Source organism: Cavia porcellus, unplaced genomic scaffold, assembly GCF_034190915.1.
Source record: "Cavia porcellus strain 051 isolate PalLab524CR breed Dunkin Hartley unplaced genomic scaffold, mCavPor4.1 scaffold_1, whole genome shotgun sequence".
NCBI lineage: Eukaryota > Metazoa > Chordata > Mammalia > Rodentia > Caviidae > Cavia > Cavia porcellus.
Genome location: NW_026947484.1, coordinates 20,743,686 through 20,757,875, shown reverse-complemented (window position 1 = coordinate 20,757,875; position 14,190 = coordinate 20,743,686). Strand labels below are relative to the sequence as shown.

The window sequence follows — 14,190 nt, the reverse complement described above, 5'->3', positions numbered from 1 at the left end:
TCCTTTTAAAAGGCATGCCACTGTTGCAAGCAATCAATTGAGGACTACAATATTAAACAAGGCACCACAACATTAAAGACGCAAACAAGGGGCTGGGAATTTAGCTCAACGGCATTAGCACCTGCCTTTAAGCAGGCAGTCGTGAGTTCGATCCTTGGTACCAATAAAAAAGGACAAAAATGAAAAGATTAAAAAAAAAGACACAAACGAAGGATGCTTTTTGCACAGTTTGGTGAGTTAAAGAAAATAATGTATTTTTAATATGAACCTTGCATCTAATAAGCCATTCAGATCCTACAACAGAAATGGGTAGCAAGCTCCTAAGTTAGTAACAAATTTAAAGAAGCAAACAATTCTAACGTACAAAAACACTGCACATCAATATCTAAATCCCTTTGTCCATTATGGGCTCATAGAAGTGGTTCCTAGGAGAGAATGTTCTGTTAGATTTGGGGTAACCAAAATGAGAACAATTAGAACAAATGGACACACAAACAGACATACAAGACAAGACAAGCTGCAGCAAAATGGCCTTTGCTTAAAAATTAGTCAAATTTTGGGATGTGGAGGAATTAACAAATTAACGAACAGAGAGGTTCCCCACCATGGGGAAGAGTCAGAAATGGAAGAAAGTTCTTCCCAAAACCAAAAAACAATTGACTCTGTCTTCGCCCCCCAAATGGAGGGCATCCCCTTCCCAATGGAGTGATTCCGCACCCGAGGCAGAGTCACAAAGGGATGGAATTCATTCGAATAACCAATTGACTCTGTCCTTGGGAGGTTCTCACTCCCAAATTGAGGGCATCCCCTCAACATTACAAATTGACCACAGCCCAAACAAACCCTCCAGAGTACTTACTTTCAAATGTTCAGAAATGAATCTAGGGTCTTGCTCCCATCCAGGGCGGCCCCCAAATGTAATAACTCAGACAGCAGTGTATAATAAAAGGAAGCAAGAGACTGAAATGTGGGAAACAAAGGCTTTATTTCCAGGTCAGGTAATGAGTCTCCAGGAGCTAATTTGGAGACTGCGTGCCAGAGACTGAAGGGAGGACTTTAAAAAGAGGCTGGAGGAAAAGGGCGGGGGGACAAAGAAACCTGCAGAGCCATTAAACTTGTTGACCCAAATTTGGAAACTGTATAGTTGTCCACTTAGTTCTGACAACCTTGGGAGCTTCTGGCGCCTTCTGAGTTACTCCCATCCTGCAGATAAGAATTACCTGCAAAAACATATGCAGAAGCAAGTATAAAGCTAATTATCTCAGGACAGCTAGTTAACACTAACAGGGGGGAAGGGGTCAAATGTTATAAGAAGCTAAAACTTAATCCTTCACAATGATTTGGAACTTAACCCTTTTGGTGCATTAGTGTTAAGCCACAACATTTTCCTGTAATTTCCTGCAAGCTAAGGCACATTTTATGACAGACCACCACTGGGTCAGGAAGAGGTCACCAGAAACCCAAAATCTTTATGGCCTAGCCTAGATAGATAGGTAAGGGAAGAGGGGAGGCAATAAGGTGCCATACAGAATGGAAAAAATGGCAGTTATGTTTTTCTCTCTCTCTGTGGAGGGGCATCAAGGTCAGGTAAAGGGTTATGCTAATAAGCATATCTCCCTGCACATAGGCAAGTTACTTCAAAGAAGTTTTAATTAGAGCGCCATCCTAGTTTTCTTTATCTCTTTAGGGGAGAATAGAGGCACCAAACAGTGATTAACAACACTTGTTAGGTTGTTTTAGCACAACTTCTGTTGTTTTTAGAGGGCAACAATGGTTAAAATATCAATTCGTTAAGGTTTTACAATTCCGTACAGAGAAGAGCATTGATTGATATATCAATTAGGTAATCCAAAGACATAAGAAGGAAAACACATACAGTAAGCCCATGTTACAGGTTTTGTTATAATACACATATAACAAAGCTATTTTCTTAGAGTACAGCAAGGAGCATTGTCACATTTTAAGTTAGTACAGCAAATAGGAAATTAGAAAGACTGGGTAGAACTTCTAGGCAACAGGTTTCCAAATGCATACGCACTGTGAGATGCAGGCATACAGGGAGTAAAACCAAAAAAAGAGCAGTCACATTTTATGGTTTACCTAAAAGTGTAGTGTAAACTCAAACACGGAAGTCACACCATGTACCATACATATTTAAAAGAACATTAGATTCAAAGAATCTCACGTAGCACCAGAAAATTGAACAACAGCCCGAACCCACAAACCATAATGGTTAATGCTACATATTTGCTTTCCAAGCCCACAGTTACCCATCAAATTCAGACAGCGTTTAATGTACAGACCACACTTGTGCTATGAGACAAACTGTTGACACTGTATCCATGTTTTTAGGCTGTTCTTGGCTCAAGTATAGTGAGCAATCTTTCTCTGTCATCCTAATGCCAACTGGAGGGTTGTCTAGTTACGCTTGTCCACAAGGACCCCTCATCCAATATACTCACAAACAACCAGTATAAAACTCATTTTCACATTGGGATAATGTCATCTTTTAGGTACCTGCCACCTGCCTTCTTTTTGTTCATGGAGAATATGGTAGCAGAATATCTTAATGATCCAGGTCATCTTCATAATCAGGGTGAAGCAGCTGACTTCAAAAATTCTGAGTGAAAAAATGTCTCCTGCAACACAGGTGTTCTAGGCTATGATTGAAAAGGTAAAAATGAAGACATACAAGAAACAAAACCATATAGAATGATGTACATGAACACACAGAAAAAAAATCTAGATGTACTTTCTGCATAAGTAACCACACACAAAAACATATATTTAATATGCATATAGGTATGGCAATGTATATGAAAATGTATAGAAACACAGAGAGAAGTATTGCATATAGAAAGTTAGAGATAGATAGAGATTCACATAGCCGTGATGAGAATCACATTTCCCATTGTAACTGACATTATAGTTAAAAATAATTTAAAGGCCTTTTATGTAGCCTATATTGTCTCTGTCAAATTAGATCATAAAATCCAGAAATAGGCAACTGAGCCATGTAACTGAAACAAAGTCCAGAATTCTAAACCTCAGACTCTTTCAACTGACAGATAAACTCAGAGCCCCATTGAAACCTTTCTAGTGATCTTTCTCCCCAAAACCCACTGGAAACTGCCAGCATTCTAAGATATACTCCTGCCTCTATTGCAAGAACTTCCTGAAAAGAAAATATCTAGACTTACTAGAGTGACCATTCGAAACACAATTCTAATTATGAAATCACTTCCTTTTGCTGACCTGAAATCTGTACAGTGTTGTTTTGACGACTTCTAAGAGTGATAGACAGTTTTCAGAATAGTAAGCATGCATCTTCGGTGTGTGTTTTGTGTTTGTGTGAGGTTTTTTTTTTTTTTTTTTTTTTTTTGTGTGTGTGTGTGTGTGTGTGTGCATGAAACTCTCAGCAACCATTTGACTATTGGTACATCACTTAATATCTCTGACTGCTTCATCTTAGAATGTTTAAATGTAAGTCCAGTGCAGGATATGAAAACTGCAGTTGGATAAACTAAATAAATCCCTGTTAAAACACGGTAAAGTATGTATTAATAATGATGCCTTTTATATTTTTGGTTGTTTCATACATTCTGCTACTAAGTAATAGTCACACATTATTTCAGGATTGCTATGATGTACCTTTACCTTACTTCTTCAGATTTTTATGGTTGAGCTAGCAGTTGACAGTGCCATAAATATCCTTCCTTCAGAAACATTTTACAGCACCCAGGCTGGGAAACCTCTCACAACTAACTAATTCCTGTTCATTTAACCCATTATAAAATATAGGGAAAAATGAAGCCCTTGTCTTACTGATTCTGTGATGACTAGAGCAACAGTGAGATTTCTGGAGAGAAAGAACCTAACACAACCATTTGAACTGATACCAGTCCCTCTAATTCCAGTTCCCATTATGTCCTCAGGAGATCTTAAGGACCACTTACGATCTGTGCGTATGTAGTTAAGAACTCATACCTGCAAATTCAGAGTCTTAACATGACACAAAAAGCAAGTAGCACATTGTCATAAAAAACCCTTCATTATAAGTAATCCTTTTAAATGTAAATAGTTTAAACTTTCCAAAGATTTAAAGAATGATTTTAGAAACATGATCCAGCCATGCAATATTCAAAATAGACAAGTGCAGAGAGAAAAAAATTAGCATTGCAGTGAGCAGGACGAAGAGGTAAAGGTTAATGGGGAGCAGTCATTTTCTATTTATACAACGTTCAAGGTGCTAGAAATATTTTGAATTTTGAAATGCACATTTTGAATGCCATAAATTCTACTGAATTGTATGCTTGGAAATAGTTACACATGTAACTTGTTAACTTCCCCTCAGTTTTAAAAATGAGACAAAAATGTGTTTATCATCATCCCTTGTTAAATTTTTCAATGCAAATATAACATGACAAAAGTATTAGATCATACTTCAAAACGTTAAAGCTAAGTATTAATCAGTGAAGAAAATCAGGTAATTTTTTTATGTAACTGAGCCAAGTTCTGGAAGAGTTTAATAATTTAAACTTTATGTTTATTTTTTAGTGTAAAACTTTAGACATTTATTGTATATTAAATTTTTTTAATAAGACTATGAAAAATTATTAAGGTAATACTGAGTAATTGGATATTTTAAATGTGTTTAAAATGTTTACATTGTAAGATTAATTATGAATGAGTACAATAGGAAGTAAATTGCAGTGTATATGCAGCATTGCACTGAGTTAACGTGCTCACAGCATAAGTTTAATGGGCTGTATATGTGACTATAGAAATCAGTACAGTGATTCCTCAGAAAACTAAAACTTCTATTCAGCCCAGTCGCCTCCCTTCTAAAGATAGCAGTTTCCCTATCTTCCTAAAAGAATGAGAAACGTTATTACTGTAATATACTCATATCCATGTTCATAGTAGCACAATTCATAGCAGCTATAACTTAGAAGCACACTGTTTGTCTATCCAGGATTAGATGAATTTTTAAAAACATGGCATTGAACACAAAGGAGTACTTCTCTTCTATAAGCAGGACAAACATGAGTCATTTGTAAAAATGGTTGTACTTAGGACCATGATGTTAAGTAATCAATCAACACAACATTAAAGATCACATGGTTTCTCTTTTATAAGAAACCTAAAGTATAAATAAAGAGCCAAATAAAAGATACATAACAAGAAACAGTGATAGATTTTTTTCAGATAAGAAGAGGACTAAGAGTTGTAAGGAGGGGAAAGAGAAGAGACAAGAGGACAAGAAGAAATAAAATGCATTACACAAAAAATTCTCACAATAAGTATGATCATTATGTAACACAAATATGTATAATAAAATTTTCAATTGTCTGGGGGAATGCTATGCTATTTTTCCTTCCTGCTCTCTAAATATTCTTAATGAATATGTATTATAATTACAGTAAGAAAGAAAATTTTGCCTTCTAATTGCTTACTACTGGGAAAGTTCAGTTAAAAACAAGCTGAACTTTGATAAATTGTGATGGTCCTCTATTGAGAAGGAAGATACACCAGAATGTTTTCTTCTCAAGTGTAATACTCCTAATAGAAAAACATGTAAAACATGAACAGGAAACTTAAATTACTAAATCAAATTTTTCTACTGGGATCCACAACAGCACAACCAATGCAAAGGGAGTAACCTATGTCAAGACACAGACTGAATTGCAAGGACCCACAGCAATTTGCTAATTTAGACTAAAAATGCCAAGTGCAGACATTTTGTTGAAAAAATATTGAGAAGAGAGGCCTACTCTGTCACACTCAATGTTTACAATTAAATAAGAAATGTTTAGGATTCCCATAGAAGGAGGCAATGATGATATCAGAGGCACCAGATTGATTGAGTGGATGCTGGCCACACTTTGGTATTCCTAAGTACATTGCTCCACTGTGGCCTTCCTGAAATTGTGTTACTGGGTTTCTGTCTCTTTCATCAGATGGGCAGCTCACTCTCCAGCATGCTTGCTCCTAGCACAAGAGATGGTCATAATACTCAAATGCTTCTAAAACTACCCTGATGAAACCTGGCATTGATAATTCTGTCACTGGGAACCCAGGTTTATGAGAATGTCCTGGCCAATAACACATCCTGCAGACCCACCTTGCTCGCCTGGGTTTCTGGTGAGGACAGGAACATATGATTTGATCTGACTCATCAGCTGTGGTCATTGTATGGGTCTCATACACTTGAAAGGTGTCATGATGACCGGAGACAGTGGCAGCAGTGTGTTGTTTTAGAAAGCTTCTCAGGGTAAAGCACCACAAAACCAGTGTTAAACATGTGGTCACTGTGCAAACTCCTCCCCTTTCCTCTGTTGGGGATAAAAGACAACATGGAAAAATCTTCAGAAGCTCTGACTTGGAGTCGCTTCTTGCTTCTTGGGAAGATGCAGCTGCTCCTGCTCCTGTTGGCCTTTTTTCTGCTCCCCAGAGCAGAGGCAGGTGAGTAACCATCTCCACCCTCCAGAGGTCCAATCTTATTGCACAGAGACTGTAAATCTCCTGTCCCTATGCAATACCCCCAGAGTCTTCTGTCTGCCAGCATTGCTCTGAAACTGAACTCCAATCCCGCCAGAAGGAACCAGGTAGGACACTGCATAAGCTACTGGAGTTTGTTTTCAAGAAGAGCCAGTGGATACTGTACCCTCAGTAAGGCTCAGCTTGCACATCTAGAGAGTCTTTCTTCAAAGTTCGTGCAGATGAGAAGTAAAAAGAAGAAAATATCAAGCACTCCTAAACAGGGCAGAATAAGCCGGTCTTCCAGGTCAGGGGAGGGGAAAGGCTTTGTATTCATCTGCCTAGCAGAGATGCCCAGAGTTCCCCAGAATGCATGGAGTCTCTCTCCTCAGAACACTCTTTGTGCCTCTCCTCACTGTTACTAACTTTCTCCTGCTCTACTTACCTCCTCTGGACTTCAGTGGCTCCTCTGCTTTCCAGTAGGAGCCACAGAGGCAGAGTCACACTTCTTTGCTTTCCAGAATTCCATCTGCACTGCTCTACTCACCGGACACTAACTGCAGCTCTTTCTTCATGCTGCCAGGGAACAGATCTGAGACACCCTCTAAATGTCAGGCCTTAGGAAAGAGGATAAGACCACATCTACAGTACACCTAGAGGGCTGCCAGAAGTAAGCATCACCCTCCTAGACATCACAGGACTCAGAAAGGTTTTATTTACTCAAGGGATGTAAAAATTTAGCAGAGCAATGATGAAAAGCTTCAGAGATTTTATTTTCTCCTGATACATATAGTCATCTCCAATCAAACAAAAGAAAAGGACAAGTAGAACAAGACTCAATTTCCTGCACTTTGGAGAACAAGTTGAGTCATTTTCCTGTAGGTTCCTGTCCACTTCAAGAAATTGCAGGCTCCCAAATGCCCAATTGCAGGTTCACAGACTGTGAGTAGATACTTGTTCAAGGACTCAGTGGCTGCACCCAGTCTTCTCCTTGTTTTCAGGAGAGATCATCGGGGGACATGAAGCCAAACCCCACTCCCACCCCTACATGGCTTACCTTAAGATTAATTCTAGTGAAATATGTGGTGGCTTCCTGATTCAAGAGGACTTTGTGCTGACAGCTGCTCACTGTTTGGGGAGGTGAGAAAGGAAAAACTGTCCACAGTCTACAGGAAACACTTTCAGAGCCCTTTTTCTAGGGAGCTCGCTGAGCTCATGGACATAACCATGAGGAGGTCTGGTAAGACTGAGAAAAGTTCATCATATACCAAGGGGAGAGAAGCAAGGTGGCACCAAAGAATTCCTGATATAAGGAAAACCAGGGCAGTCAAACCTGATTACATGTAGACCCAGGACCATACTTTTGCATAACCATGCAAGGAAAAGCAGTTTCATGTCCTTTCCTGGAGGCACTGACCACTGAGAACCTCTGGTGCCCAAGGTGTCCACCCTCAGTACTAAGAAGGAGGCACAGCCATTGAGGCAGGTTGCCCTCTGTGCTCTACAGCTATGCCCTGTTTCAGCTGTGGCCTGCTTTTACAGATCCTGGGTTGTGTCTTTTGTCCCTCCCCATCCACCAATCCACTTGTCTCTTGTACAGCCAAATAGAGGTCACCTTGGGGGCCCACAACATAGAGGAACAAGAGGATACCCAGCAGGTCTTCCGTGTACAAAACGCATTTCCCCACCCAGACTATAATCGGAAAAAACACATCAACGACATCATGCTGCTGAAGGTAAGGCACATGTCCTTGTCACTCTTGCTCTCCTCAAGAATGGTTGCCACTTCCACTGTCACCCTGCCCCTGCCCTCTTTGCCATCATGTCCATCACACTGTGCATACCCAGGAGCATACACTGAACTGGACTTCCTTACTTATTTTCCACCAGCTGGAGAAAAGGGCCAAGCTGACTAAAGCTGTGCAGCTCCTCCACCTGCCCGAGCGCAGGACAGAGGTGAATCCAGGTGCCCGGTGCCAGGTGGCTGGATGGGGAAATTTTACTCCAGAGGAAACACATTCAAGAACACTGCAGGAAGTGGAGATGATAGTGCAGAAGGACCAGATGTGTGAGGAGCGCTTTAAAATGTATAATCGTGCTACTCAGATTTGTGTGGGAGACCCAAATATTAAAAATACTTCGAATAAGGTAAGAGGAGCCATATGTCACAATTGGCTTTGTGGGAAAGAGTGTTTGGGACAGATCTAATACCATGAGACTCAAGCATCATGGATTCCTTCATCCCATAGGCTGTTATGTTTCTCCCAGAAAAGAGAAGAAGGGAGCAGTCTGAGCTGGGAGGTTCTAAGCTGATACCTTTTTACTAATGGGCCTCTGATGAAGGAAACCCCACTGGAAGCTTCAGTTTGCAACACATGACATGAGCTCATGGCACAGGCATGAGAATAACTTTTCCCTGGTATGCAGGAAATATAACCTCCTAGGAGACTGAAGCCCTCGTTGTCAATGAGCTCATCATCTGTGCTCATTGTCAGACTTGGTCATCAGCCACCCTGGCCAGTAATGAATGGTCCTCACAACTCTACAGGGGTGAGGTCCAGACCTGGGGATGAAGACAAAGGCTGGATCCAAGAGTGAAAAGGTCCATAGTCAGAGCTCAGCAGCTAAGAGCCTATAGTTCCCTCTAACCTCTCACAAGCACACCTTACAATCAATACTGCATGAGACAGTTTGGGATAATGGAAGTGAGAAGTGAAGTGGTGCCATGGTTCACAGACTCTCTCTATTTACAGGGTGACGCCGGAGCCCCCCTGGTGTGTAATAATGTGGCAATTGGCATTGTCTGCTATGGACGTAAAAATGGAATGACACCAAGTATCTTTACCAAAGTCTCATGTTTTCTACACTGGATAAAGAAAACCATGAAACAGAGCTGACAACTCACAGCAAAGTAAATCCCCTCTATCAGCAATTGTCTTACCTGAATCTGCGTCTAGAATCACTCTAGAACAGATACCAGCAACTAAATAAATGTTTCATCTCAGTGGAAGGCTAGTTTTTGTTTGCTCACTTACATTGGTTCATGGGGACCAACTCTGTGGTAAGCAGGACAGTGACACAGTTCTGATGATTTCTGCCTTCTCCACTCCTTCTCCACTCAATACCTTTCCAAATCCCCTCTCAAAACTCTTAGCAATCTCCTCCTTATACACTTTAGCTTCTCTACAGCCTCTCTTTTTGCAAGGGCTAAAGTTAAGCACCAACTGAAGAAAAAGGGAACATCTTTCTTCCTAGGGCTCCAGTGGAACATGTGACTTCCTTTGTGTCACATGTAGAGGGTAAGGGTATGATTTCATGGGTCCTGGAGTTCAGCCAGGAACCACAGAGGTCACAACTGGACCCCATCAGGCTTGGTAGAGGAATGGTATTCCTGAGCAGGACATTTCTCTCCCACAGCTTTAGGGATGCACATGGAGTGCAGGGTAACCTGACTGACTCTTCACCTTCACCTGAAATTTTCTTCTCCATTCTGCTCTAAGATCAAGGCTTATCTTAGCTTACAGCCACCTGGCTGCCCATTTTTATTCCCCCAAGAGTTGTCACTGTTGACCAACTACTCTCCTTAGGAGGCCACACTGATTTGATAATGTAACCTCTTCAAACCTCCCAATCCAGGACCTGTCTCTCCTCACAAGTTAATAAAACCTTGGTTCAGAACTGGGTGGTGGCCTTTATTCTGCTTAGCTATTGTTCTGACTGGAATTAGGATAACCTTCATGCGCCACAACTACATATACTGGTTTAACACTTTATTCATGACATGAGTTTCACTGGAGTTGGTAGACTGAAATTTCTTTATTAGAATTCCAAGAGCCTTTCCTGGCTTTAAAAATATAATCTCCTCCTGACTGTGACAAGACTGGAATGGTTTCTGTAGTAGTGTGTACAATGTGCTAGGCCAGAGCCTGGGATTATCTCATCTGGCAAGGGACTTGCCAGGCAATCACAAGGTACTGAGTTCAGTCCTAAGTACAAAACAAAAAATAGTTCTAGGTTTTAGGTTCTATGATGAACATAATCATAGATCCCAGTGAAGATGGAATGGTCACAGGCTTTCCAAATAAACTCCCTCTCCATCCTCCAGATTGCCCCATGAGGCCTGTGTGGAAAATCTGTGAAATAAAATATCTTCTTTATATTTCTTCTTACAGTTTCTATCAACATTATCACATGATACATCAAAATTGTATGAGATTTAAAAATGACCTTAGTCACACACTTTTCAGATAGGAAGTTGCTAATTGATTCAAAAGAGGACTCCTAGGTGATAAGATAATGAGGCAGGCTTATTTTCATTTGTTTGAAAAGAATCAGATATACATGTTATCATACAAAATCCAATTACAGGAAACACACATACCCAGTAAACCTGCTGGGAACCATAATCCCTGACAGTACTACAGTGCCCTCCTCTTAAGAATCAAACTTGAGTCTGGGAGGCCACCACAGAAGAAAATGGGGAAATATCTATAATATTTAAGTCATCATGGTTATTGATACATCCATTATATCTAATATTATCCAAGCTTCACTTTGTTGAGAAGTGCATAGCTTAGAGAACACAAAGTGCATGGCATTTTGTCCTTTGGGTGCTGGGTTTACCTTTCTGAACATTCTCTTCACCTGGAACTGCCAGTCAGGTCACTAATACTCCACAGTGCCTGGCAGAATTCGGCTCAATCTTAATGCCTCTATGTCCCAAATACACAAAATACTACATTCTTTTGTGGCACAGAGTTAAATTTCACTCTGACACCATGTAATTCTCAAAGGCATGCCTTCTCCCATCTTGTTTAGAAAGCATGCTACATCATAGTCTCATAATTGTCTTGTGTAGTTTACAAGGAAAAATCAGCTTCTGACTTGAGCCTGAAAACCAAAATTCCTGCCCCTAATACCTACTGATGTTCTGGCTCCTTCCTCAGGAAAAAAAAATGAAAATCCACAAAGCAAAAAATAAATAAATAAATAAATAAACAAACAAACAATATTTAAAATGTTTCCCAGTCATATACATGAATACTTCTGGGTTTTATTTACTTTGGGGAAATGGGTTTGTAGTTTAAACTCCTTTGAAATGGATTAATGTAGATTGGTCCCAATGCTACTCTAAAAGAAGAGAAAGAAACAGAGTCCCAGGAAAAGATAGTGATGACCAAATGTAATGCAAAAGTTAGGAGAGAGCTTGGACTGAAGCAGGTTCCCCAACCATCTGCCTACCAGCAGCCCTGGTCTTCTAACTCTCAGTCCATGTTTTGGCTCCATCTCCACAATCTTGAACTTTGCTGGTCTATTGGTCTTACCTCCTCAATAACAAGGACACTGTCATCTGTTTATATCCGCCATGATGATGGGTAGATTATTGATCCTGATATCTAAGGGAAGATAGGATTCCCTGAATTGACCCTTAGTAACAGTGAATGAAAGTCAATGTAAGGCCATCACTGGGGTATCCTGACTTCACCAGTTTACCTTACCAGGACAACTGAGTTGAGATCTACCAATTTGTGACTTTTATTATCTGCAAGGAAAAGGAATGTAAGTTTGCATTTTGACATAGATGTGAACTGTTACCTCCATTTTCCTTGACATACTATCTAAGGTTTCTCATCTTCCTGTATCTACACATGTAGTTTAGTAATAGCTATCTCCCACAATGGAGTTTTATATAACATATCTAAAGTAGCTGGTATATCCTCTCAAGCACACTAAGATACAAATCCATATAAATTCCCATGGCTTTCACCAAGTACTATATTTTTCCATGCCAGGATTTACTTAATCAAATGATACTTAAAAATAATTTCAAAAATTCTGTTCTTGAAGCTATTTATGGTGTTTTAAGAGATGATATATATATATATATATATATATATATATATATATATAATTTGGAATGATTTAGTAAGGCTTATCAACATAACAATTTAATAATTCTGATACTTTGTACTCAGAGCATCTGAAATTTCCACTTAGGAATTCTGAAATATACACTACTAATTGAGATCAGTGTGATGTATACACACTACTAATTATGTATACACACTACTGAGATTTCCAGAAACACAAGCATCTCTTCACTTTTGTGACTCAAAAAATTACATGAAGGCATAGGAAATTTCTCCAGCAGAGACCAGCAAGAGAGCAGCCTCAACCCTAAAACAGAGGAACAGTTAATAGATTCACAGACAACACTGAACAATACCCAATGAGAATCAGGAGTGGAATGATCTAGGCTCCTGAACTGCAAAACCTGAGTGCCAACATTCATTCCACACATATCCTCAGAGAGTTTGAAGCCAGGACTAAGCTCCAGTTGAATGGCATCCCCTGAAAAAAAGGGAAATTGGGACATAAAGACACACAGAGTCTCACCTCGTGATGATAGATACAGATGGGAGGTATGTATTCACAAGCCAAGAAGTGAGAACTACTGCTGATGGAATGGCCTTAGATCAAGAATACCTACCCAAAAGCTCTTGCATTCAGAGGTGGGCATTTGGAAGACTATTTTCTGGGATCATGAAATGCTAAATAATGAACATCTAAGCAAATACGTTACTCATTGCAACAGAGTAAACAATGATTTAATATGATTCAGTGAATTTTGATTCCCAAACTTTTCTTCTTAAGAAAAAATCTAGACCATTTGACATGGCTTATGTCTGTGGCCCCCAGGCCTCATAAGTTTGCACTGTGCACTAGCTTTGGTCTGGAATTTTCTCCTTTGTCTCACCCAGGAGTTTTCTAACCACAGATCCAATCCCATACCCAGACTCACAAATTCAAAGCTGGCTGGACACATCCCAGGGTTTCAAAAGGAGGGTGTTCTCAAATGATTTTATACATGTTAGACTCTCCACAGAATTTCTTGCATTATCCAGAAATGAGTTGTCCTCAGAAAAATATTAAAAAACCAAATCAAGATCACATAAAGCAGTGAATGTGAAGCAACAAAAGTAAGTATTTAAATCGTGTTACTCAATACCAGAACAGGGCGGCTTAGACCAACAGCCTGTGTGGGGCCAGTGTCACAGACCCAGTTGTACTATCCAGTGCCCAACCACCCCAATCCCTGCCCTTAAGAGAATCTCAGGGTGCAGCTAGACTCAGAGGTGTTTTGATGACTGTATCCACTTTTCAATTACCCTGGCTCCACCTTAGGACTTTGCAGCTTCACTCTAATGATCTTTTCTACCTCTGCCTTGCTGGCTTCCCTTGTGGACCCTGCCTTGGGGACCACTCCCTCCTCCTAAAATTGTATGGCCCTTCCATGCCACCACAATACACTGGCCCATCAAGCACTGATGAAATGTTGATTACACATCAGATATATACCCTAAAACAACTCTTGGGAACATAGAAATTGTTAGACCTATGTCATTAGGATTTTGGAGAATTGAACCTCATAATCATATAGGAAGATTGTTAGAAAGTGCCACCAATCCAGAAATTAACAGATGTTCAAACAGACTTGTAACATTCAGTGAGAAAACAGGAATGAAGGCAGCTGCCCAGTGTCTTCTGAAACTGTACAGTCAGTCATCCCAATTCCAGGCATGTGTCCAAGGTAGGAAGTAGAAGACCAGCACTACCCTGACTTTCTGAGAACATTTGAGATTTAGAAAAGGTCTGGCTCCAAAGCATGCAGCTTGCACACATAAAATGAGTACGCCCTGCAGGGTATAG

At 40.0% G+C, this 14,190-nt stretch overlaps 1 protein-coding gene across 2 annotated transcripts; it reads left to right on the top strand.

Moving 5' to 3' along the window:
- The first annotated feature begins 6,315 nt into the window (after window positions 1–6,315).
- On the top strand, window positions 6,316–9,490 carry LOC100733665 (granzyme B-like). 2 transcript variants are annotated; one of them, XM_063246136.1, is made up of 6 exons: window positions 6,342–6,465; window positions 6,549–6,608; window positions 7,482–7,620; window positions 8,081–8,216; window positions 8,371–8,628; window positions 9,234–9,490. In XM_063246136.1, exons 1-6 carry the CDS (start codon window positions 6,357–6,359, stop codon window positions 9,375–9,377), a joined length of 846 nt encoding a protein of 281 aa, XP_063102206.1. In that variant the 5' UTR covers window positions 6,342–6,356; the 3' UTR covers window positions 9,378–9,490. The 2 variants fall into 2 exon arrangements, with proteins under 2 accessions (XP_003464798.2, XP_063102206.1); XM_003464750.5 differs by lacking the exon at window positions 6,549–6,608 and having other exon boundaries at window positions 6,316–6,465.
- Window positions 9,491–14,190: the final 4,700 nt, after the last annotated feature.